At 45.2% G+C, this 25,229-nt stretch overlaps 1 protein-coding gene across 2 annotated transcripts in view; it reads right to left on the bottom strand.

Annotated features, from left to right (window-relative positions):
• Nucleotides 1-2,631: 2,631 nt before the first annotated feature.
• DHRS3 (dehydrogenase/reductase 3) overlaps nt 2,632-25,229 on the bottom strand; it is a 28,584-nt gene continuing 5,986 nt past the window's right edge. For both annotated transcript variants that reach the window (XM_050322284.1, XM_050322285.1), the window contains 5 exons: nt 10,495-10,638; nt 10,002-10,121; nt 9,039-9,277; nt 7,916-8,041; nt 2,632-6,760 (listed from right to left, as the gene is read on the bottom strand). In XM_050322284.1, the coding sequence (XP_050178241.1) occupies nt 6,676-6,760; nt 7,916-8,041; nt 9,039-9,277; nt 10,002-10,121; nt 10,495-10,638 (714 nt within the window). In that variant the 3' untranslated portion in view covers nt 2,632-6,675. The remainder of the gene's footprint in view (nt 6,761-7,915; nt 8,042-9,038; nt 9,278-10,001; nt 10,122-10,494; nt 10,639-25,229) is intronic.

Genomic DNA, 25,229 nt, shown 5'->3' on the forward strand with positions numbered 1-25,229 from the left:
AGCGGGCCAACAGAGAAGCTGAATGTGGTTTAGGGTTCAAAAGTTTTATAACAGTTGATGTGGGTGAAGGTTTTTTTGGCTATAGCAGTTGAGAAACGTGTCAGATCACTACTACTGAATATTCCAGAATATCCAGAATATTGATAGTTACACACTATTCAGCCACCAAAGCACATGTGACAGTGCTTGCTGGTGTCTCTCTGCACTTTGGCATAGCCCCTAGAATGGGAATAAAACACTGCCTGGCTCCACAAATGTTCTCCATGAATTTGCAGCCCTGGTGGGAGTCCAGAAGAGAACACAAGGTTTTGTTTTCTGGGAAGGAGAAGGACAAGCAAAAGCTCACAGACTGATGTGTGATTCTGTTCAATCCTATGGCTGAATTGAGTCAATCATACGCTTCCAAATTTATTATTATTATTGTTAACCAGGGGAGATGTGGCCTGAGACCTCAAGGAATCAGGTAGGGAATGCTGGGGCTTCTTTCTGGTACCTCAGACTCCTCTGTTCTCTGAGGCTGACACTGTCACAAAGAGCTGCCTTGTTCTCTGATGGATGGTTTGTTATTGGTTTTTTTTTTTAAAAGCACCTATTTTCCTACATTTAACAATTGAGAGAGTGGAGACAATGAGCTTGTCACCTCTGCTGCTACCTGGCAGAGCTGCAGGGAGTGGACTGATGTCCCTGTGCCCTGCCTGAAGGGAATCAGCGTTCCCAGCAGGCTCTGGGAACAGGAACTGTGTGTTCAGATATCACTCGTTTTCCATAAGGGCCATTTTCCATCTTCAGTAAACATTCTTCTGAGATGAGCCCTTGTTATTATAAAGCCTTGTTCCATATGACAGCATTTTGTATATAGCCAAAATACCCCAGCAACTGTATCACCCTGCACTTATTTCAGTCCTCTCTCTGCATAAAGGCACTAAATAGGTGACTTTCCTGGGAAAGATGGCAAGGAATTGCCTCCTTATCTCACGGCTGATAACACTGCCATGTGCCAGCCCAGTTTCTGGGAACACTGATGAGATCAGGAGTGATGCCCCAAGGCAGCAGGGCAGCTGGTGGCTACACCCCAAAGTATTCTTTTCATTGTAATTTGATTAACACAGACAGGGAAACTTCATGTCTAGGATGCCAGCCTGTGAAAAGCCTGTAAAATACCCAGGCAGCTCGCTCAGAAAAATAAAAAAATCAAATTTTGAAAAGCCTTTTGATTAAGAAATAAAAATAGAAAGTGGAACCACGTCTACCTAGTAGCACCAGGTCAGGACAATTGCTAGCACAAGCCAGAGAACCTCGTGTCCTTGTAAAACCAGGGCATGATGGATGGCCCTTGCAGCTGGTTAGGAAAAAGTGAGTGGCGAGTCAAAGTGACCCTTCCTTGTCTTTACATGTTTGTGCTGCTTTCCCTCCCTCAAAAAAACAAAGATACAGCCATCAGGAACCGGCACATCGGGGCGTTCTGAGCCAGCAAGGCACAGAGTTAATGGTCTGCTTTTCAGGGCGTGGTGACCCCTTGGAAGGAGCAGGAGTAACACCACACTTCTTTCACAGGCTCTGCCTTTGGATGGAAATCACAGGCCTCTATTATTATATAACTTCAGGAATGTAAGGTGGGGTCTCTCCTGTTTAGGGCCATCACACTCCCCCTAAGATTGCATTGTTTTCTCATATACTTGCTCTCCATCACTCCCCAGCTCCAGTTAGAGTGCTTTCTTCCCTCATTTAAGGAGGAATTGTTCCTTTTTAGATTTATCCTTAAAAAATCAGCACATATATTTGCCTTTGATTTTTTTTTTTTCTGCATTGGTATGTCACAATGCCCAGAGCAAAGAACTAGTAATTTTGGACTCTCTGGGAAGGTGTGAAGATGTAAATTGTCTCCTCAGAGGTGTGTGATTTTTAGCTGTATCCAGTCCAGGCAGGCTGGGTCAGTGTGTGTTTCTGCTCAAGGGATCTGTTCCAGGAACAAAAGAGGGTGTTATGTTTTTACAGGAAAGATGACAGGAACAGGGGGAACTCGCTGCCTTCCGTGGCACAGGGGACATTCAAGCTGTGTCCTGTGTCTCCCACCTGTGGTCTGCAGGCTGGGGCAGCTCCATCAGAACAGGCTCTGGTCTCACCTCACGCGTTCCCTGCTGCTCTGGCTCCTGGAGCAGACAGACAGGGTTGTTTGTGTTGAAGCTGTCAGCCCCCTGAAGGTACTGAAGAAAGGTGCTGAGGTGACTTTAGCAGAAGAAAGGGTGGGAAGGGGGGGCAAGAAGTGTCTGAACTGCCAGCTTCCCAAAGGAAACGCTGGATGAAACACGATGAGCAGCAGGGAGAAGGTGAACTTCTGTTTAACTCGTGTCTTTATGTGGCTGCCACTACTCACAACATCTCCTTCAGAAAGGCACTTGGACAAAGAGGATCCTGCTCCCTAGAGAGTGGAACTGCTGCTGGTGACTGACAGGTCTGCTCAGTCTCCAAACACAGCAGGCTGGAGGATCTGAGTGCCGGGGAGGTGAGAGCTACAAACAGCGCAGAATATTCTGTTCCTCAGGGGCTGCTGGTTGGTTGGTTGGTTGGTGAAAAATGCAAAAGGCTGCATTTGACACAGTCTTGCCTTACCCCAAACTTAGGAACAACTGCTGTCAAAAAAGTGGCTGTTGCCCAGGTTAAGTTTATTAAAGCCACGTGAAGAAATAAAAGCCGAGGAGACGATCCAAGGTCACCCTGCACTCTTCCCTCAACAGTTGCATTTCAGCTCGAGGAAAGCACCACGGTAATGTCTGCTCCAGGCACATGTGTTCTCTGTGAAACAAATGCACCCACTTCTGCTCTGCCTGCATTAAGGCTGTTACTGGGTTTTTATGAGCCTTGGCAAGTGCAGTGCTATCTGTTAATATCTGAAGGTGGGAGTGTTCAGGGAGTTGTCGGAAAGGCTTGCAAGACTAGATCTGATCATACCCACCCACACTAATTAACACATTACATAAAAGTACAACAAGTTTCTCTTTGCAAACATCAGAATCACTTGCCCAGGCACTTTCTGTGCAGTTCTAGAAGAACTAAGAGGGATGGACTCTGTTGCTTTTTAACCTCAACAGAACAATGGGTGAGTGAGGGGGTAGGGTGAAGTTCCCACTTTCAGGGCTCACTCCTTTATATCATCCTGCTAAAAACATGCCATCAGCAGGAATATGGCTGGAAGGACCTTTTTAAAGTTCACGAGGGGTGCATGAGGCTGCGTTTTTTTTTTCATCGAAAACCACAACATGAAATATTGAACATGAGGGATCAGGTTCCCTTACAAAGGACTCCTCCTCTCCCTGCCCTGCCTCGCTAATTCTGAAAATCACTTTGTATAAACACCACCCTCTGAAACCACCTGGAACTGAAAAAAATCCTCCCATTTCAATAGGGCCTTTTTATGTCAGGGGAATGTGTCCCAAAACAGCTCACATTTCTCTAGCATTCAAATATTAAACCAGCAGCAATCTGCTGTATTAAAGGTGATAGGAAGGACCCTTTTATTTTTTTCAGTTTGGAGCAAGTCAAACTAATTTCCTATGGAACTGCTGTGACCTGCTCCTACAGCTTCCCCTGGATTCCTCCAGCAGGATAATAAACGTACACCCCGATTTACTCCAGACTCTTGGATGACATCTGGCCTCAAGATGGTGGCACGGAAAAAGTGCAGCAATGACACAGGAAAACAGAAGGGAAGAAAATAACTGTGGCAGTGGAGGGCAGGAGGCAGTGCAGGGAGAGGGGAAAACCAAAATTAAAATAAGTCAAAGGGCGGAAATTCCTTTGAGAGGGCCTTAGGCTTCAACAAAGCTTGTCCACATTTGCAGCACTTCAGGATTACCCAACACTAACCTTCTGTGGAAGGCACAGCAGAGCCCAGCGGGCATTCCAGAGGAGCCTGCCTATTAAAAAACCCTCTTCCACCTCATCCGTGCCCAGTCTGCCAGCCCCTCGCTGGATGGAGAGCTTCCTACCTCGCATCATTCCCAAGGGAAGGAACTCTGTGTCCCCAGCTCTTCCTGACCATCTGAAAAGCCAAGCTGATGTTTTTCCCTGTTTGCTGCATACCTCTCCCCCACTGTGACTGCTATTTGACCCGCTGGCCGCTCCGGGACCCTGAGGGGAGAGAGAGGGAAGTCTCTGTGTGTGTGTGTGTGTGTGGATGAGAGGAGCGAGATGATGAGTCTCAGCTCCATCCTGACTTGTTTATATTCATTAGAAAGAAATCAACAGCGCTGAGGGTGTGTAAGACAGACCCCCGAAGATTGGGAACATTTGGGTGGTGCAGGAAAAAGAGCAGATCCATCCAAGGGATGGGATTTGGGGATGAAAGGGGATTTCAGTGTGTGGTTTTACCTCACTTTTGCATTAGAAATTCACCAAGAAATAGAAACTCAGCAGAAAGGTTTCGTTTCAGGGGGACACTGCTCTTTCACCAGGGCTATTTGCTCTGACAGCCACAAGGCTGGAATGCCAGACCAGGATTACTGAGGAACTGGAAAGGATCAGAAGACACCAGGAGATGTTGGAATCATCATCCCTTCCCCTCCCAAGCCTCTCTGGATAAATCTGGTACCTTCAGATCCTGGAAGGGTTCTCCCCTCATGACACTTGTGCTTTCAATGAACTGAGTTCCTTCTCAAAAAACTGACAAAAAATGAAGCTGAAAGCATCTACTGAGGTGGGCCTCAAAATCACAGAGTTTCTTTTTCACCTTCTCCAGAGTGCCCCAGACATCCAGGAATTACAAAGAAAACTGCATTGTAAGAAACCTGTTCAGAGCTGGCACAGAGCTGCAGCTCTGCACTGACCCAGGCAGAGGGACCTGCACTTCTGGCAGCATCTTCCCCTAGAACTGCTCCAGAAGAGAGAAATCTGCTGGTCTGCAGCGAGGTCAGACCTTCTGATTTCAACATTCACACACCTTGGCATCTCAGCAGTCAGTCTCCATTCTACTTGGCAGGACCAAAGCAATATTTCAAATAAAGCTCACAGCTTTTCTGCTGTAACTCAGATCTCTTTTAGGAAATTTTTAGCATATGGGTTTTGTCCTTGTCTAAATTTTTGTATAGAACCTCTCAGTTTTAGAACAAATACTGCTTTTCCTTTCTATAGCATGTTGCATTTGGATTTGCTGAGCTTTTGACAGACATTTAGGTAGTCAAACTTTCAACTTTTGAGGTAGGGAAGCACTAGAAATATCTGCATTGCAGGCAGGGTGCTCCTTCAGATGGTGCATTTTGCCTCAGGTCACACAGGACATGTATGGAAAAGCTCGAAATTCGAGTCAGGAGCCCTAAATTCACTCCTTTAATCACATGTCCTCCCTTGAGGCGCTTCATTCAGGTGTCTCCAGTTAGGCTTGCTACTTTCCTGCACTGCAATTCCATGAATTCCTCTGTTAGCAGTGTTCCAGCACGTTCTCACCAGGTTCCTATGCCTTAGTGCTGCCTCTGGCACAGGAATGTTGCCCTTCCGAGGCTGTCACAGAGAATATATCATTACAAAAATAAATAGTGTCTGGCTGCTCTGGCATCTCAGCCCAAGCACATTTATCACTTTTGGCTGATCAGTGCCTGATTCAATGCCCCTAAAACACAATGGGTGAATTCCCAGTTGAATTCAACGTGCATTTAATCAGGTCTTTGCTAACTGTGCTTCCAAACTTCACATTTCATGAGCTCTACAGCACAGACTCTTCTGTTTTTAGAGCATTATTCCACCTCACTGTGCAGACTGATACAGTGGACTTTCCTCTGCATGGATTATGTCAGTGAATGTGTGTTTGTACAAACAGGCTCTAGTTTTAGTTCTAGATTTAGCTCATCCCAGTGCTGATGCTGCTGCCTACATGTGTGGCAACCTGGGATTAACGCTAAAAACATATTTATATTTGATCATAAATGAACAAAAAAATTCAGAATGGCAAATTTCACATATGAGTTCAGTGACAGAAAGAATCTCCCACTGTTTGAACTGCTCTGCTGCCTGAGCCCTCCTGTCCAGCCCCCACAGGTGAGGGACAGCAACTCTTTTTGGGCCCAGCTCAGTCCTTCCAGACAGAAGTCCTGGGTGGCCTTTAGCAAAGAAAACACTGCTCCAAGGTTTGCTGCTTCCCCAGGGTGTGCTGGGAACAGCTCCACCATGGAATGGAAAGTGAAGGAAGGGATGGAAAGCGAAGGAAGGGAGAGAAACTTCCGTTAAATGTCCATAACTTTTAGTTCCTCAAAGTACTTTTTCGGTTCCCCTTTTCCAAAAGCAGAAATGAAACCAGTGGCACTTCCTCTGGAAGAGAGGGGACAAAGTGTGTTTGGCATGGGAAGTGCTGCCTCTCCACCGGGACAGCCCACAGACAACTTCAGAAACAAAAATGACATCTCAAAACTAGGAGGAGATTCCACAACTGAACTCTAAAAGAATTAAAACACCACAGAACCGTTTCACGCGCTTTGTTTTTTTCCTTTCCAAAGGGTCCACAGTCCAGTCACTCAATCCTGTGCAAAGGTCACGTTACTATGGATATGACCTGCAAGAAATGCGTTGCCTCAGAGCAGCACAAGTCACATGAACAGGCTGAAAGCCAAGGCTGCTGATTCACAGTCCTGTCAGGGGTTCCACGCTCGTGTCGGGCTCACTGAGGACCAGCCCCCCGTGCCATCAGCTCTATGTTCGCCCTTTGAAAGTGTTCATGCAGGTGTAGCTCCCAGAGAACTTGTGGATTTCTTCAAGTGCTGCCTGAGGGAGGATGCTGGAAGAGAAGCAGGAGGAGAATGAGCAGATGAGACAAACCCCTTCGGGTCCGTCCTAATGAGAGATGTGTAAATATGCATTTACATATGTAAATTCTCAAACATCAGCTGGTGAGAGCACACAGACCTGTCCTGCTGTAAGGAGGCCTAAAGAGACAAAGTTCCATCCAGTTACTCTTTCTCTGTGCAAATATTTATCCAAAAAAGTCTGTAGAAGCTGTAAGTTGGAAGATACCCTCATGTTTTATTCCTCTCAAATACTGTACTCTGAAACACACAAATTTACCCTGAGTTCTCTGTTTGAACTTGCCATCTGGTTGTGCAGAACATGTGGCCTCCTTATCCTAAGGTATGGACAGAGATCTAATTTCCTGACAGCTACTGAAATGGAAAATAAATGATTAATCCTTACAATAAAGGAGAACAGCCCTTTTTCTTGTTTGTAGGCTTCCTGGGAACTTTCATCCCAAGTTTTACATTCAGAGCAAAGCATTTATTGTGAATTATTTTTTTCTTGTTTGAAATGCAAGACTGGAATTATTTTCCCCAGAAATCTCATGGCCTTGCTTCAGTTCCTGACTGAAGCAGCTTTTCCAAAGGCTTTAGTACAAACTGTCATGGAAACACAATGCTAAATGTCCCTTCTCTTTGGTTGTTTCAGGATATGAAGTTATGACTTTTTTTTCCTCGGGGATCTTAAAATTCCCGTCCTAACCATACACAGAAATATTGGTTTAATGGTTTCACTGCTGTAACACAAGCAATGCTCTCTAAATACAGCTGGGATGTACAGCCCTTATGGCACAGAAATCCTGGACAATGTGAAGCCCAGAGTCCAAGGACTCACTCACTAAATCAAAACTAACCACATGTGTATGTTAAGAGATTTCCTAGACACAAATCCAGCTCAGACCTCAGAAACCCACATTTTGGGAGTGAAACTTGTTTCATAAGGGGGTTATGCCCAGGGAAAACATCTCCAAGGGCAGTCTCAAAGTGTCTCCCTTTTGCTTCTGTTGCTCTCTCAAGGCAAGGGATGATCCATCCCATCTGGGATGGCAGTTCCAGTCAGCCTGAGGTTTGCCTTGGTGGACACACACAGGGAAAACCTTCCCTGCCTGGCCAGGCTGTTGCTGGGCAAAGGAAACACTCACCTTTTTAGGATGACAAGAACATGCATTGTCCATGGAAGGAGCAGGAAGGCTTGATTTGTCTGAACAGCCTCTACCGTCCTCCTCGCCACTGTCTCTGGCTTGAGGGGAGGAAAAAGACTGGGGAACCTGAATAAAGAAAGTAAAAATTAAAATAATTACTCGTTAATCGAACTCCTCCTTTAAGAATATCACTGTCCAAGTCCTGTTACTCCAAACTATCTCTTGTTATTTGGCCTTCAAACATGCCCCAAGCAGGCTGGAAGAGGCAGAAAGTTCCAGTTCCAGCCAAAAAGCCTGAAAGCAGAAAGCCCAGTTCCAACCAGTACTACTGGGTTACCTAAACAGTTAAGAATGTACATGTTGGTGCCTTCAGGGAGAGTGGCAGAATGTATTCAGAGCCTTGATTCAGGGCTTTTCTTAATTTGAATGCAAACCAGTACCAAATGCTGCCTTTTCAGTGCTGGTGTTTTTCCTTTTATTCTCTGCTGCTCTTTGCTTAATTCAAATTCTTGACAGGTGAAAGACAACTATTTTCCTCCATTAGCTTTTAATACCAAACACAAGGCTTTTCCCAGCTCCAGCAATAGCTTGACACTGCATATTTTCTTGACTAAGAGAGCACAAACTGTATTAATAGGTTATTTTGTCCATTCTAAAAGATTGATTTGGTCAGCCATTAGTTGTTCTCTTGCACAGAGGACTAAAAAGGAGGCACTGATGGCCTCACTTCAGTAAGTGGCTGTCATTCCTTTCAGTGGGGAAGAATTATTTCAGTGAATAAAGAAGGAACTTGTACTGTTAATTCTCAAGTAATTTGTAGACTGCTCCTCTTGCATGACCTCAATTGCAGATTCCCTCCCCTCCCTCTCTGGGGGCTGCACAGGGAAAAACAGCTTTATTTCTCCCTGCAGAACCCAATGCCTCCCTCAGAACAGGCTGGAGGATTATTCCAGCACGCTGAGGGAACCAGTCTGATGAGTCCCAGGTGGCCTAGAGTGACCCTCTGTTCCCAGGCAGCCAAATGAGACATCGAATTCTCTTCACTAAATGAAGCATTAATTAGGAGTGTATTCTGATGATTCATTTAAAATGAGATGCTTTATTGTAGTTCCCCTGGACTGACCTGATTCTCATGCCCTGGAACATCTCTGTGCTGGTGTGGAAGGGCAGCACAGTCGTGGCATTCACTCCAGGACAGTCCAGCAGCCCCAGGGTCAGGCTCTCCATGAAGGCAAAGGAAGAGGCTTTGGAGGTGCAATAGTCAATGGCACCAGGGATGGCTGACAAGGCCAGGACGGAGTTCAGGCAGACAATGTGTCCATTCTGCAGCTCCAGCATCCTTGGCAGGAATGCCTTGGTGGTCTGGAGAACAACAGAGTTAAAAAAAGAAACAAAAAAAAAAAAAAAAAGAAAGGTCTGTTCAGCAGAGATACAACAAAACAATAGTTACTGAGAGAGATAAGATGACACGGAGACAAAGTGTTCTGTTCATTATGCTGGGAAAGGAGCGGGACAGGACTTGCTTTGTCATTTTCTGAGAGATTCTAAGGAGGCAAAGTTTGTGAGGAAACACAAGAAAATATTTTCTAGCATGTAAATAAGCAGCATCCACACTAAGTAAGCAGCACCCCCAGATAAGGGCCAGGAACAAGTGTTTAAGAACTTGTACAGGATGAAGTCTTCAGCAACGTGATGAAAGCACAAGAAGCTCTTTTTTTTTGGTTACTAATGCCCAATTCAAAATGGAATGAGCTCTCTGAGCAATGCAGTCCCATGCTCCTCTGATGTTCCCTGCACAGCACCATGCAGAAAACCATCCTGTGGGCTCAGGCTTTCTCAGAAGACATCAAATGTTTCACTGGAAATCACAGATTGGGAATAAAGAGCATCAAATGCTGAGTTACTACTGGAAAAATCATATTTATTTTAGACCTCATTCCTCTGGCCTTTGCCCCTCACACTGTTTTTTCCCTCTTGTTTTCACGACAGGCTGATTTTAGGAAGACCTAAGAGCAGCCATTTCTGGTTGTAATCCGTCACTCTCCTTCCCAGCTGTGAGTACAGGGGATACAAGAGCTGATCTTACCCAGAACTGCCCCAGGGTGTTGATGTGCTGGGATTTGAGCAGTGCATCATCATCGCTGTCCATCAGGCTCTTGCCGTGGACCACGGCAGCATTGTTCACCAGGATGGTGATGTCACCCACCTGCAAGGACAGCAAATTACTTGTGACAAGGAACATCTCTCCTCACAAATCAGCCACTGGAGTGACCATTAGAGCTGAAGAGCCATTATGGCCTGAATGCACCGTTGTTTTCATAGCTTTTGACATTCTTGCCTTGCAGGACTTTGGATCACTTCAAACACACCACAATCTGGATGGTCACCCTTCTTTTTTCCCAATAGATTCGCAGAATCATTAAGGTTGGAAAAGATTTTTAGGATCATCAAGTCCAACAATCAACCCAGCACTCTGTTCCCCATTAAACCACGTCCTCAATGCCACATCCACGTGTTTTTGGACATTCCCAGGGATGGTGCCTCCTTTCCCATCCTGCCCACAGGGTCTCCCCACTGACCTTCTCCCTCACGGCCTTGGCCTGCCGATAGACCTCCTCTCGATTGCCCACGTCACAGATGAAATAGTGGCACTCTGTGCCCATCATCCTGATCTCCTCCGTGGTCTCCTTCAGGCACTTCTCAGTCCGACCCCACAGGATGATCTGCAGCCAGAAACGTTTATTGTTAGAGTACAGAAAGATAAATTTAGTCCAAAATCACAGACCTTCCTGCATATCTGCTGTGTTCTCTATTTGTTCTACGTTTGGTGCAGTAAAACATATTTTTTTCAGCCTATTATATGTAATAATTTGCAGTGCTGATCCAAAAGAGAAAAAAGAAAAGGTTGTTACATTGAAAATGTAGAGTTATTGCTATTTCCAAGCATATGTAATCCAGTTGCTGTGTACTGAATATGAACCTGATATATTGATTTTTAATGCTTAAAAATAAGCCCACTTTAACTTTAAAGATTAAATAATCTTTGGGTTTCCAAAAGTTGAAAGAACAGGAAGCCAAAAGTCTAAACTACATCACTGCTCATAACTCAACCCCTGCAATTAACTTAATAACAGCAAGATAAACAGAAAAAAATGAAGTATTATGTATACAGTATTCCTTCCCCACAACAACCCTCTTGCAAAGCTTAATGTGCTTATTTTTAAGGACTAGTTAAGCTTATCTCATAACTGGTACTAAAACTAATCTCTGGCAGGGTCAAAGAGCTCTTCCTGTGCCTAAGCAAGGCTAAAATGCAGAGGTACCCAAGTCCTCAGCCATTTCCTAAACGAGTTACACTTACAATTAATCCCATTTCTAAGTCATTGGCACATCTGTGAACACAAACACACCCGGAGTGAGGGATTTATATCCCCAAACTCTCCAACTGGCTGGTTCACCAGCAACTTCAGAGCGTGTACAAATATGCCAGAGCCATTTCGTGGGAAATCTTATCTCAGGGGGAGTAATTTTCAAGGCAAAAAAAGCTGTGATCAGACTCCCAGGCTGGAGGAAAGCACATGGCTGAAACTGCAGCTTGTGCCTTGGCCTGGCCTCGGAAGCCTCAGAGTATCACCCGTGGCCATCAGGGCTTGGCATCTACACAAAGCTTGTAAAACTCAGGGCTATTCACTCACTTCTGAACTCAGGGCTAGACTGAGGGGTGTTTTTTATGCACACTCTGCAGACTTGGAGAAGGGAAATCAAGAACATGTGAGAAATTTCACAAGCTTTCAGGAAATCCTCACAAAGTGCTGTTCAACTACAAGCACAGGGGCACTTGCTGCCTCTTTCACAATCTACAGCTCTGTGGAAAGGGGAGGAAAAACCACTACAGGAGTCAACTGAAAACATCGAGTTTGATGCCCACGGGGTTTGTAGCAGGGTGAACTTCAGCCTCTTTGCAGGGTTGGATCAGTCAATGCAGACACTAAAAAAATTAAGTGATTCAGTGAAGAGTGATGGAAGGGAAAAGGAAAAGGGAAAGAGAAATAAGGTGTCAGATGAGGGGAGTAAGGCAAGGAACTGCCCTCACACCCCCAGCACTCCAGGGCTTCACACTGCTATTGCAAAATAAAAAGTAGATCCCTCACTCTTCTCTTTAATCTGTTTGAAACATCCTCACAGCCTCCTACTCCCAAGAGCTGCCACTGATGCACTGGATGTCAGGAAATGTACATGGAAGAACAGTTAAGCAAAGGATGACCTGTCAAAAAACATCTGTCTGTGATGCAACTCTTGGATATAATATTTTTTTTTATGCCCCAACAGTTTCTTTGGGACCTTTAATATCCTACAGGCAAGTCTAGCAAGGCGACCCCGTTAAAATCTGGGCCGTCTGGGGAAGGCAGAATTTGCTGGTTATCCTGCTGACAACATTAATTTCAGCACTGATTGTTTTCCATGGGAAGTTTTCGTGGCCCTGATACTGTTCACACTCAGGTGAAGGCTCCAGCCTGCACAAGAGAGAAGCAGTAAATAAAAGACCATTCTTCCGTGAGAGGTGAAAGTTCCCCCGACGAGCCAGTGGGAAGTGAGGGCTCCTGCCGTCATTTCGGCTACTTTTTGCAGATGGATAAAACCCAGAACTCAACACAACGTGCTTTTGGTCCAAATTCAAGCTTGACTGCTCCTACGAGATCGTGTGAGACTTTCAATTTCTCTCTTACATCTGGCCAGATGGAATTGGCACAGCCTTCCCTGCGGCCTCCCAGGACACCACATCTTACAATGAGGCAAGACTGCAGTTGCTGCATTTGCCTCACAGTTGAGGCTTCTGTTGCTCCTGAACGTCTTTGCAGAGGGCTTTGGCTTAGTCTTTCCGTGTTCTCTTGTTTGCAGCAGTTTCACTGAGGTTTTCTAGGTCCTTACTCTCCTATTCCCTCCTGATTTTCTACAAACCCATTAGTCCTCTGCTCTCCTGCAATATGTGCAATCAGGGATAATTATCCATTAATGCTGCTGAACAAACCCTTCTGTTCCCTGTGGACTTGAGGAGTGACTGTGGGCCCAGGCCTGTGTTCTGCTGCTGCCCTGTGAGCTCCTGGCTCTTCACTTCCCTTTGGATGCAAGCAGGAATTTTATTCTTTGCTCAGGCAGCATCAAGAAAGGCACCATTTACCTTCACCCTGCCCTAGCTGGGGTTCAAGGGCTCTGCATTCACGAGGAGTCCAGGCCTGCAGTTTGGGAAATGGCCCATTTTACTAGGAAGCACAATTTTCAAAATGAGACGTGGGCCTCCGAGTCTGCTCTGTCCCCCCTTCCCTTTTTAAGTTTAATTCTAAATTGGCAATAAGCGTGTCCCAACTGGAGGCTGAGTCCTGGACAGAATGACTCCAGCAGAAGTTCCTGTCTGGACAGAGGAAAACTCAGAGGAATAAAGGAGAAGAGAGACATGGCTTTCCTGGCTCCCCAGCGTGTCAGGATGCTGCACAGCCACCCATTCACGGGAACTTAACGGTGGAGAGCGGAATATTTAATTTGCGTTTGGGATAAACTCTTGGACGGACACTTTTCCGTCCTGGAAAGAATCCAGCCCTTATTTCTTCTCCCCTTCATCTCTCGTCATCCTCCCCTGGCTGCCCCTCCCGGCCGCAGAGCCACGCTCTCCTTTCAGAGAGTTACTGACCAGAAAATTGGCGAGGGCAGCAGCCCGGGGAGGTGGAGAATCCTGCTGCGAGGCTTCCAGCCCGCGCTTACCTCCGGCTGACCCCGGGCTGGCACGGGCAGGGAGGCAGGTGGAATGGGAAAGCAATCCCTGCCGCCCCAGGCTGCCGGAGGCAGCAGGGCAGGATTCCTGCCACTGGACAACACAGGCAAGGAGAGATTTATGATGACAGAGGAACTCAACACGCCCTCCTCTTAATGAACTTTAAAGTAGGCAAGGGCCGTGACATCACACGCGGTGCAGATTTTCCCAGGATTTATTCATGAGCGGGTTTTTGCAAAACAAACCTTATCTCCAGATCTGAGTCACAGAGCTCCTTATCTGACCTTGGGAAAATCATTTCAGCTGGAGGGGCAGGCGCGGCATCCTCGGCTCCCAGAGGACTCGTTTAACTCCGGGCTTAATCTGCTAATGAGACGTGCCCCGAGGTCGGAGGGGAGTCCCGGGGAAGGGTTTTGCTGCTGATGGGCTAAGGCAAGGCTTTCTAACAGAGACCTGCGTTCCAAAAGCCCCAATCCCGACTGCAGGGCCAAATCCCGACTTTCACCACAACACCAGTGAGTAAGAGTTATGCTTCTGACCACCGCAAAATCAGATAAAGCCGCTAATTTATATAAACTGGTCCACATTGAAGCTGCTGTCAACCACAATGTACACAAGCCATCACTGCTTCCAGAGGCTGAAGCGCATTATTGTGCAGGACACGAGGTCAGAGCTAGTTTTACATTATTTACAAGGCCAGTTAACTTGTTTGGCCTGATTTTATTGCTAGCACAATTCAAGGACAGCAGCAAAGGAATGCTGCCCTTTTATAGTGTCAATTATTTTGGCACTGTATCTTCAGCAAACCTTCTGTGCTAGAATTCATCCCTCCAGTGAGCTGGACCAGTGCTGGAAAGGTGTCCCACCACAAAAGCATTTCTGAGACCGAACATGTTCCATTCCTTAACACTCCCCTTGGGTTGTCTGGGTTGTGTTTGAGTACAGAACTGTTCACTCTTAGGCTTTTCCAACACAGGGTGTGCTGTGATTAGCAGATATAACTTCCACTCCAATAGTTTCTCCATTTTACGATTCATGAAGCAATTCTCTGATTCAGTCTGAAGACACTGAAAGATTAAAGTGTTGCAGAGAGACACGAATGCCCTTCCTGCCTGATCTCATTATTGCTGCCTCCACAAATCAACCACAGCTCCCAGCCCCAGATCAGCAGAGATAGGAAGTAGTTGGTAGGTCAACACATTTCATTCCCCCTTTCAACCTCCTTCCTAGTCCGGTGGAACAAAAGTTGCTCTGTCTGAGCTTGGTATCTGTAATTGCACAGACCTTTGTTCAAACACAGAAAGCCTTTCTGCGCCCAACACTCGGAGTTCTGCATACTTTTAGGAAGTACAAAGTGTAGATAATCCACTGAAGTATGCCGGCCTTATCCCCTATATTTACAAAGCCTGGTAGTGCTAACGCACAGTCGGGCCCTCCGAAGAAACGCATTCCAGTGCATCCCATAATCCTGGCAGAGTTTTTGCATATCGTGAGAACGGGAGGCTAAATCCATCAGCCTCTAAAGCTCCGTGTCTTTAGCCTGTCAATGGCAGGAGGGTTTTCTCCCCCACCCCTTCCCCTCTCTTGCCCCCAGGCGAAGGCAGGCAAGTTCTTTCAGGAGCTCTCCATGGGAGAGGCATCTCAAGGCAGATTAATGGGAGAGGGGAAGGTGTGGCCCTGCAGTGTGAAAAGCCAATCTTTGCTTTAGAAAGGAGAAAAAGAACTTTGCGGTGCCTGAAGTAGGTCAAAATACTTAACCCAGGCCCTTGGTGACACTTCTCTTAAAGGTGAGCAAACAAAGCAGGCCAGTGGGGAATTTTTCGCAGTTCCCACAGTGAATATCAAAGTAGCAAGGGACGGGTATGAGAAAGTTACAGGTAAACATCGAGAGTCAAGAGAGTAAGCCTATTTATCTGTTTGTTTGTTTGTCTAGATTGCTATTTAGAACTTGTAAAGACTCTAAGAACTGAATTTAAATTTAATCCTGTCACCATGGTAAACACAAACTACTGGTTTTATTTTGAGTAGCATAGAGTAATGACACTAAAAGTTAGGGCTGAAGAGGCTTCAGGAGGAGACTAAAAGAGCGAATTCCAAGCCTTTCAATCTAGAGTCAGAACTTTTAGTACTTTATATGTTGACTTAGCACTCAATGGGATTAACATTATTCACCTAAACAACACTCAGTTCCAGTTTACCCCAGTCACCCCTTTTTGACTCTGAAGGAAACAAAACAGCACCTACAGAAATCACAGAGAAGTACGTCAACACCTCACCAGAGGCCTTCCCTGGAAAGAAAACGTGTGACTTCGTGTCTGCAAACAGGCATTTAAGACCAGCTCCCCCTAAAGAAGCGAACAAATGCCCACTGTTCTCACAGCCAGGACTATTTAAGGACAGGTGGCCCCATGCTGACTTTTTTTCCAGTGGTTTTTCCAATTGCTTTCGTCTGCAGCGCTGAACTGCGACTCCAGACTGCCTTGGGAGCAACACTTCCCAGCTCAGCTCAGTTGAGGAAGGGGAAGGGTGAGGGTTGTTTGCAAGGAGGGGTCACGCAGGAGTCAGCCTTTACAATCCTATTAACGCTGGGACAGGGTCAAACCGAGTGCACGCTCCAACAAAAGCACCAAGTGGCCACAAGCTGTCACCCTGCGAAGGTTCCTGGAAGCATTTGTGGGGGGAGAAACGACAGGCTTTTTTTTTTTTTTTTTGCCTTTTTTTTTTTTTTTTAATGGTGAATGTCTGCCCGCACCATGTGTGAGAACCGGCCCTGCTCCAGGGATCCAGAGCACACAAAGGAAAGAGCCAGCAGTAAAATCCTCTGGCTGCAGAGCAGGAAGAAGTGGCGCTATCTGGGGGTGGGGAGAGGGGTGATGGTAGAAAAGTTCTGTATTTGAGGTAAGGCTTTGGAGATCTCCACCAATGGAAACGTAATAATACTCCACCCTGTAAAAATAACCGGCGTGCTGCCGCCTCCGTTCCCCTGGCGTGGCATCCCTGTAATCCACGCCCCTGGAAAAACGTCCACAGAGACCTCAGGAAATTGTGGGGAGGGTAAATATGCAGGTGTAGAAAGGCCTTTTGTGCTGCAAGCGCAGCAGGCGGGATGAAGGGATAGAAAGTCGGTAAATAACATTTCCAGTTATTATATATAAAAGAAATTCCTGCCCTGGTCTGACAGGACATTTGCAACCTTGCTGAAGGTTGGCTGTGTGCGTGTTTTCCTTTCAAAATGCCGCATTATTGTTTTTATTTACTCTATGTCACTCTCCAGGTAAAGAGTTCTGAACACGTGGCAGGTTAAATGTTTGTGTAACAAACATTTACATGATATATAAAGTTATGTTCACACTGAATGGTTAACAAGTGTTTGTTTCTGGAAAGCTAAAATAAAATTCACAACTTTAGATTACAGGGTAATTTTAGGAGCAAGGGACACGTGGAATTAAAAAGTGGCTCCAACACAGCATTATTTCCATCACCTGACTGGGTGGAAGCAACTCCTAAAATTGCCTCTTCGACCAACAATTAACTGAAAAGTCTGCTACTTCTTAACTAACAAAATGGAAAACCCAGACTTAGTGTAAATGCATGGAAAAGGAGAATTAAGGAGCTACAAACTGGGTGCCAATCGAAGTTGATTCTTCTCTAGAGTTTGCCTTTCCATTTCTGAGATGAATTCTGTAGCAGAGCAGCCCAACCTTGAAATGCTGGGTAGTTTTAACTTCCAGTAGAGAAAACTGGCCACTGCATCCCCCTGAGACAGCACTGGGACCCCTAGGCCTGCAGAGTTTATAAAAGCATGAATTATGCTGAATTACCAGTCTAAAGAATTGCCAGCTTTAATTCTGAAAACCTCCAGTTTTGCTCTGAGCCAAATCATGATGAGTAATTCACCAGCACTTCACTCACTTGGGGGAATATATAAAATTCCTCTATAAAAATAACAAACACAAAATGATACAATTAGATGAATTATAAAATACATAAATAACAGATTATAGTAGATACAATAAACAAATAAAATTAGAAAAATAAGGTGGACAAAATGGCACCTTCCTGAATTAGAAAAGCCACAGGGAGTGTTTGCAAGCCACAGGGAGCCACAGGCAGGCAGAAAACCCCAGCTCTGGCAGGAACATCCCAGAAAAGGAAGACCAGGGGGAAGGGTTTAAATTTGTTAAACTGGGAGAAGCTTTGCAACAAAACAGCCATGGAAACCCAAGGGTGAATAATGTTCCCAATGCTGTCATTATAAAGTGCCCTCCAGAAAGGCCTAAAATACTCTCCAGATCATCCCTGTGCATAATAAGATGCAGCTCTTGACTGAAAAAAAAATAATTTCTCCTGGGAGGCTACTGGAGAAGTATTGAGGTTAAAACAGCCTGCATTGAATTTGTGGATAAACTGAACACCAGCAACAGCTCCAGACGAGCTCCCCTCCACGCCTTTCTTTGCCTCCAGAAAACCAGGATTGCTACCATTTTCCAACCATAGAAAAGCTGTCAAAAGGTGCCTTTCTTGCAAGTATTTTATTCAGAGAAATAAAGGACGCTGCTTGGAAGAAAGCTTTAATATTGAAATGCCTAACTGCTTGCCTATCTTTTTATGTGCTTTTCAAAATGTTATTTTTTTTTTTAATGGTGGCTGTTGCTATGCAACAGGGCAGAATTTCTAAAATCTATTCATCTGTTGTACAAATGGCAGTTTTCAGGACATATTTAACTCTCTCAGCCTATTAAGTCAAAGGAGGAGGATGGGAATCAGAGGACTGTAAACTCCCAGAGCACACACCCCCAAATCCAGGGGTATTGCAAGGCTAAAAAGGGTCTTTCACTGATTATACCAATTTTTTCAATACATTGTTAAGATGAAGTAGCAGCCCTGCTTGTAAAAATGTGAAAAGCAGCACAGGTCTACTTAAATAAAACGATATCTAAATGTGGAAACAAAAGTTATGTTCATTGCTTTTATCCAGAAATGATCAAAGCAGTTTTCTAGGCAGATTCTGCTACAAAGGTATTTATTTAAACTAGAGGGGCTGGTCTGGCAGTCACAAATGCAGCTTTAGCATGTTCCTAAATTGCAGTTCCCTGGAAGTTGCCCATCCCAATGCAAAATGAAGTTAATTCACTTCAATATGAGCATAAAAATCAAATAAGCCATCGCAGAACATGCGACAAACTTGACTTACGAGTAAAATAAACTATATAAAGTAACCTGGCCAGTAACTGAGGTTTAGCTGAGGGGCAGAAACAGAATATTGAGGCACAATAATTCCCAGTGTGTTCAAAAGTCAGTCACAAGCTCTTTGCCTGAAGGGTTCCCCCCCCCACCAGCAGCCTGCAAATTACTTCTAGGAAGTGTGTGAAATTTAGCCCTAAAAAACAGGCCTATTTTTGGTTGACTCACATCCACAGTAGAACAATCTTTGCTTCCACTGAAATACAAGTACACAAAGGGACAAACCCAACTGAGTAACTGGCCTGACTGACAGCAATCCCCCCGTGCAGCAGTGGGAGAGCTGGGATGGGTTGGCAGTGTTGAAATGGCCCTGGGAAGCCTGGGCTCCTGAAACAAATAACCCCACTTGGCCCAACTCTGTGACTCAAATGCAAACCAAGAGTGGTTTAACTGTTTTTACTGGTTCCAGTGGCTGAAGAAGCCATTCTGACTTCATCCCAAATATACTGACTCCCTCTGAGATAGGACCTTTTTTCAGTCTATAACCAGCATTCTGATTATTCAGTTGCACCGTCAACAACAACGTGAAATACTCTTCTTGTCGCTTATTTTCAGTGGTTACGAATTTCCCATCTCCCCCTTTCCACTTTAAGTCAGTCAGGAAGAGAAACTCAAACCCCTTTTTCTAGATGTTAGATGCTTTTCTGAATTTCTGGTTTTTGCACAGATGCTGGACTCAGATGATGCAGTGACAGCGGTCAAAGCCATCAGCAAAGCTCTGGGAGAGCTGGAAACAAGTGTAAGGGTGTGAGGAGTTGCTGGCTGACCCTCTGCTGAACCCTGGGCTCAGAAGGAGATGCAGGGTGCCAGATCACTTACCCACACACGTGTGTGCACACACAGCCCCCTCCTTTCAGCAGGGAAGGTGTCACAGAACGGATCTGCCACAGTTGCACATCATCATCCAGGGAAATAAACCCTCCTCTGATGGGTAAAGGCTTTGCTTTTAAAGGGGCAAACCTCCTGCTTCCATAAGCAGATGGAATATAAACAGAGCATGGACAGTGGTCTCCAAGAGGCCTGGATTAAAGTCCAATAACGAGGCACAGAAAGCACCATCAGCACATCCCAAACTCAAACAACTCAGTGCAGTGAGGCAGGCAGGACTCCTGTGTTTCCCAACAGCCTTGGGAATGTTCTGACATCATTCCTGACAGCTCCCTGTGGCCAGAGCCAGCCCTGCTCTATTACCACTCTGGAAAAGAAGCACTTGTACCAGCTGGATGTCTTTAATATTCCCCTTGGAAGCACGACCTCGGCTCCTGGAGGCTGAGTTTGTCCTCACTGGGAAGGTTTTTTAGGAGTTGGGGCATGGGGAATCTGAGGTTGTAGGCAACATCAGACCAAGGTGCTGAAAGGGGACGTCAGGATTTCCCCTTCCCTCTCCAAGCCTCGCCCAGGGAATGTGCTGATCCCAGACAAGGTGTCTGTGTCAACAGAAAGGAGATTGAAATGGCAGATGGAAGACAAACACTAATTTGACCTTCACACAGAAAATATCTGATTGTCCACTGTTATTGCTGCTCCATTCTGTTTAAGGGCATGGAAAGGTGAACTGCTCAGTGTCTTTAGGACACCTTTCACTCCCACTAATTCTAGCCTGGTATATTTGAGGTTTTTCTTGAGGTCCAGTGAAAAGATTACCCAACCATTTCTGCTTTCAGGTAAGGTGGTGCAAGTTTGTCAGGTCCTCAGACACGAAGAAAATCTTGAAAATGTAACTTGGGTGTCAAAGGGCAAACAGAACAAAGAACCCAAATATAAATACTTAAAAGATCACGACTGTTTGAGTGGTGACTCCTGATTTCTTAAGGTAGACCTGGCTATACAGGAGACAGTTGCTGCTCTGTGAAGCTTTTAAGAAACACTGAAATAAGATTTTCTTCAGAGTCCAAAGGCCTGACACAGGCCAGCACTTATAGGAACCTTGAGAACAGTTCCAGCCCAGGGCTGACTGGGAAAGAGGACCTACCTCAAAGACAAGCAGTACCTGTGGATACACCTGGTGCATGTTGATACCTGTGCTGCCCAAGAGAAGGGAGGATGAGTGAGAAATCAAGCCTGAACTCCATTTGCACCTATTGTAAGTGGCTGTTTCATTGAGATAAGGGACAAAATATATTAGCCAGGCCACATCAAGTGCCACCCCAGCTCTCTAACCTAACCCATGGTTAAAACTTCAGACTGCAGGATGATCACAGCCCAGAGTCTTTGCAGGTATTGTTTTTATACCCCCTCAATATGTATAATTTTGTGTTGTTTAAATGAACTAGAGGTACAACTGCCACTGATTACACACTAAAACCAGGATTACCTCACAGGGACATACCTGAAGCAAAACTGACTGAGCAGAGCTGCTCTTCTGCTTTCAAACACCATTTTATTGCCCAAAAGTGGAGCACTGCCACATTTGCTCAGGCAATGCAAGACAACAGGAATCCCTGTGTTAACCAAAACAAATAAGCTCTGCAGCACTGCTTTCAATAAATTGTAATTAAGAAGGTGGCAACATAAGGGTGGCTGTCCACACAATCTCGTGGTAATTACGCATCGTTTATGGCTAAGCTAATAGGATGAACAATTTCAATTAATTACAAACTCTGCCAAGGTACCCGTCTATTCCCAAGTCTATTAATTAGAATCAATTTAATCCCCAGTGGGACAAAGGTCAAACAACATGTATTTGACCCTTCTGTCCTGGCGTCAGCGTTATCAGCCCACGGATCTGGCAGTGCCTGGGTCTGACTCGTTCCACTCCTCAGCATGTTGACAAGATGCTTTGAAGAACAGAGTCTGGGCCCAGCTGAAAAGATCTCTCTAATAATTTCTGCTCTATATTCCTGATAAGCACAGGTTTAAAAATGCCAGAGCTGGTTCTCTCTCTCTCGGTGGTCAGCTCTGAGCCTGCTGTTCTCTGTCTTGAGGAGTTTTCCTGCAGCAATCATGTTAGATGTGTGTCTCAGTTTGGGCCAGGAATCAAAGTCAAAAATGAACATTAAACACTAACTAACATTTGCTAATGGATTTTAAAGCAAACTCGCAAAAGCAATAATCATCAGCTGACATTTCCAAACTGTCCCGAAGGAGAGAGACAATTTCTAGATCCTTGTCCAGTTTTATTGGAAGGAAATCGTGAGAACTGTTATCTTTTTTTCTTTTCCCCATAGTTCCTGTAGAATTAATTAACTGGCTACTTCTGTAGAATTCATCACCATCATCTCTTCATCCTGGTTCTTTTCTTGGAAAAACTGCCATACTACTTTCATCCCTCTCAGGTTACTGTCAGGCTGAGTTCCTGGTCTTGCCTCTGGCAGCAAGATGTAAAATCAGTTAGTTCTTGTGCCAACTTTGTGTATGTTCTCTGTGAATGTTGCTGATCTCTCTGAGGAATGTAAATCTGAGTCTTACCTTTTCAGTTCTCCCTTCATGTTTTTACTATCCACTGCACAGTATCACCTTATCAGGAGAGGTTAAAAAGCAGGGTTAAAAAACCCCACGAAACCTTTGGTTCCTTTAAAATGTTTTGGTCAGAATTCTTAGAACTGCAAGCAGAGCTTATGATCACTCTTAAAGCAAATTGCTGTTCCAGGCTAATTAGACATGAGGTCAACACAGCATGTTATAATGCAGTAAAAACTACCTGCAGTGCTTCAGATGGAAACAGTTCTACAAATCTGAGACAACTTTTTCCTACCCTGTGCCAGAGCCGTGACATAAATGCAACAGAAATACAGAGCAGCACTTTTATAAGTGACTGCAAGTGATGAAACGACGCAAATAAAATAGGGATGAATCACTTCAGATAATAACGTGAAACATCATAGACCCAAAGCTTCCTGTCAGCCCTCAAGTTCAGAAAAGCAGCCTTTTTCCTTTCTTTGGTACAGAGAAGACTGAGAATCACAGAATCAGAGACTGGGTGAGGGTCTGGACCTCTGAATGTCCCCTGGTCCAACCGCCCTGCTCAAGGTTGAACGCCCCATCTCCTGCTTTGACCAGGTCAGCTCTCACTTTGGATGTCACTGCCTCCTCCTCCAGCCTTCCAGAGCTGTAAATAATACAGGCTCTATTCACTTTCAAGGCCACTGAGCCTCTGTATTCACTTCCAAGGCCACCATCCCCACGTTACCCATCACCTTTCATTTACCATCAGATCTTCCACTGCAGCCTTCACCTCCCAGCATTAATTTTTAAAACAACCTATCTGTTTTCTACCACACCATCTGCATGTAAAAGTTCCCCAAAGCTCTTTTCTGTTGCTTTTCAAACCACACCTTAAAACTTCCACTGCTGGAATGCCTTCCCAAAACCTTTCCACTGGCTCAAGGAGTGGTGCTGCAGTCCCTGCTTTACAGTCACCATCAGTACTGAGTTCTGTGTTGGTGCTCAGTGTGGCCTTTAGGTTTTTATCTCCACTGTCACATTTATTTATTTTATCCCTGCCAGCCCTGAGGCTGCATCATCTCCTGCTGTTGTCCTCATAGAGCACATTTAGCATCTTCCTGCTAAACAATTTCTGGTGCGTGAGTGGGTTTCTGAGGCACTGCAACAACATTAATACATAACCTCATCTTTAAAACTTCAAGACTTTTTTTTTTTTACAGCATTGGCACAGTCCTTGTGTTTTGTGGGAAGCCTCATTTAACTGCCTTGATGCCAGACCTTCAGCATTTTTAGCAGTGCTGGCTTTTGCTGTGCCAACACAGCACGGTCTCACAGGGACAATATTTTCTCATGACATCACCGCATCTCGATGGGAGATGACAAGCCTGTAACTCCGCAAGCCCCACGTCTTGTTAACATTATTTATTCTCCTTACAACATCCCCAGTAACAAAAGGCAGGTATATGTTCCAGATTATAAACTAAACCAGCTCCAGCCCCAGCGCTGCTTCACAGACACCAAAGATCTGAGAGCTGATAAATCCTGGCTGTGTTTGCCAGCCAGAGACACTTACTCAGCATGTTATTCCAACTGCTGGCCTTGGCACCAGCACACAGCACAGGCTTAGTGCCATCTCAGCCTGGGACTCCAAACAAGGGTTCTTCTGCCCATCCTTAAATTCAATCAACAAGGAAGGCAGCTGCCAAGAGGAAGCCATTAAATAAAGCTGCCGTCAGGATATAATCTTTGGAGAAATAAAGCCTTTCTGGAGACCATAAACCCACCCAGTCAAAGCTGTGCTCTCAAGAGCTTACCAAAAGTTTCAAATTAATATATTATTCTGCGTGACATGGAAAAACATTCACTCCCCAATTCTTCTCACGTACTTCTGGTTGCTGATAAGTTGTGACATGCTCTAATAGTTCCCCGTAAGATTAAGTGCTTAAATTTAAGTAAGATTAAAGTAACCATCATTTAACATGTGCCTGAAACTGCTGTGTTCCTATGGTGGTTGCTTTCCAACCACACACACACAACAGGAGAGATTAATCACCTGGTATTTGCACTGTGGGTAAATATTCTCATTATGCTAAAATATCTGCATCACAGGAAAAGTGAACTTTCCTTTTAGATTACATTATTCTTTTTCACTTTCAGACATGTCAGATTGCCTTTTCCAAATGGTTAGTTATGTGCATTTCTAAATGCCTACAGAGAAATCCATTAGACACATGGGCTGTACCTCATTCTGGGACCTCCACAGGGCAGGAAAAACATTCAGGATGGGGACAGATGTTCACTTGACAACCCAGTTGTCTTAGCTCTGAAGTCTAAATATATACATATATAAAAATTTTGCACTGAGCCTTTTAAAAATAATTAGTCACCAGGCCACCTTGGGGTATTTTGTGCAGCACACTGGCAGCATCAGAGCTGTGTTTTGTTTTTTTTTTTTAACAAACCTAATTTGATGATTTCATTATGTCAGGTCACAATGCCCGTTAAAAACAAGCACATGGCGATTAATCAGATTCTGGGGGAAAACGGGTCCTTTCAGCTCTGAGGTCGTGTAGTTTTTTTAATCAGCTCTTTTCTTTTTTATCAGGACTAATCTCCTCTGGGGTGGCCAGAGCAGGTCTAGTCGTGTTCTGAGCTCGGAAGGAATGAACGTGTCAGAAATCAGTTCCTACTTGCAGAGCACAAACGTCTTCCCAGGGACCGGCCCGGCCACGGTGGATTTGAAGCCTGACAGGAGCAGAAGGGCTTGCTGAGGTTGCTGCAGGTATCTCACGCTTTCTCATCCCTTCCCCACTCCTTTGTACGTGCCACAGGACTTGTTTCAGGTTGGGAACGCTGCAGCCCATCCGGGTGGGCTCCGTGGCACGCTCACCTTCCTGTGTGCCCCCAATTTCATGTCAG

This window comes from Myiozetetes cayanensis, unplaced genomic scaffold (assembly GCF_022539395.1).
Source record: "Myiozetetes cayanensis isolate MyiCay16 unplaced genomic scaffold, myiCay2020 scf28, whole genome shotgun sequence".
Lineage (NCBI taxonomy): Eukaryota > Metazoa > Chordata > Aves > Passeriformes > Tyrannidae > Myiozetetes > Myiozetetes cayanensis.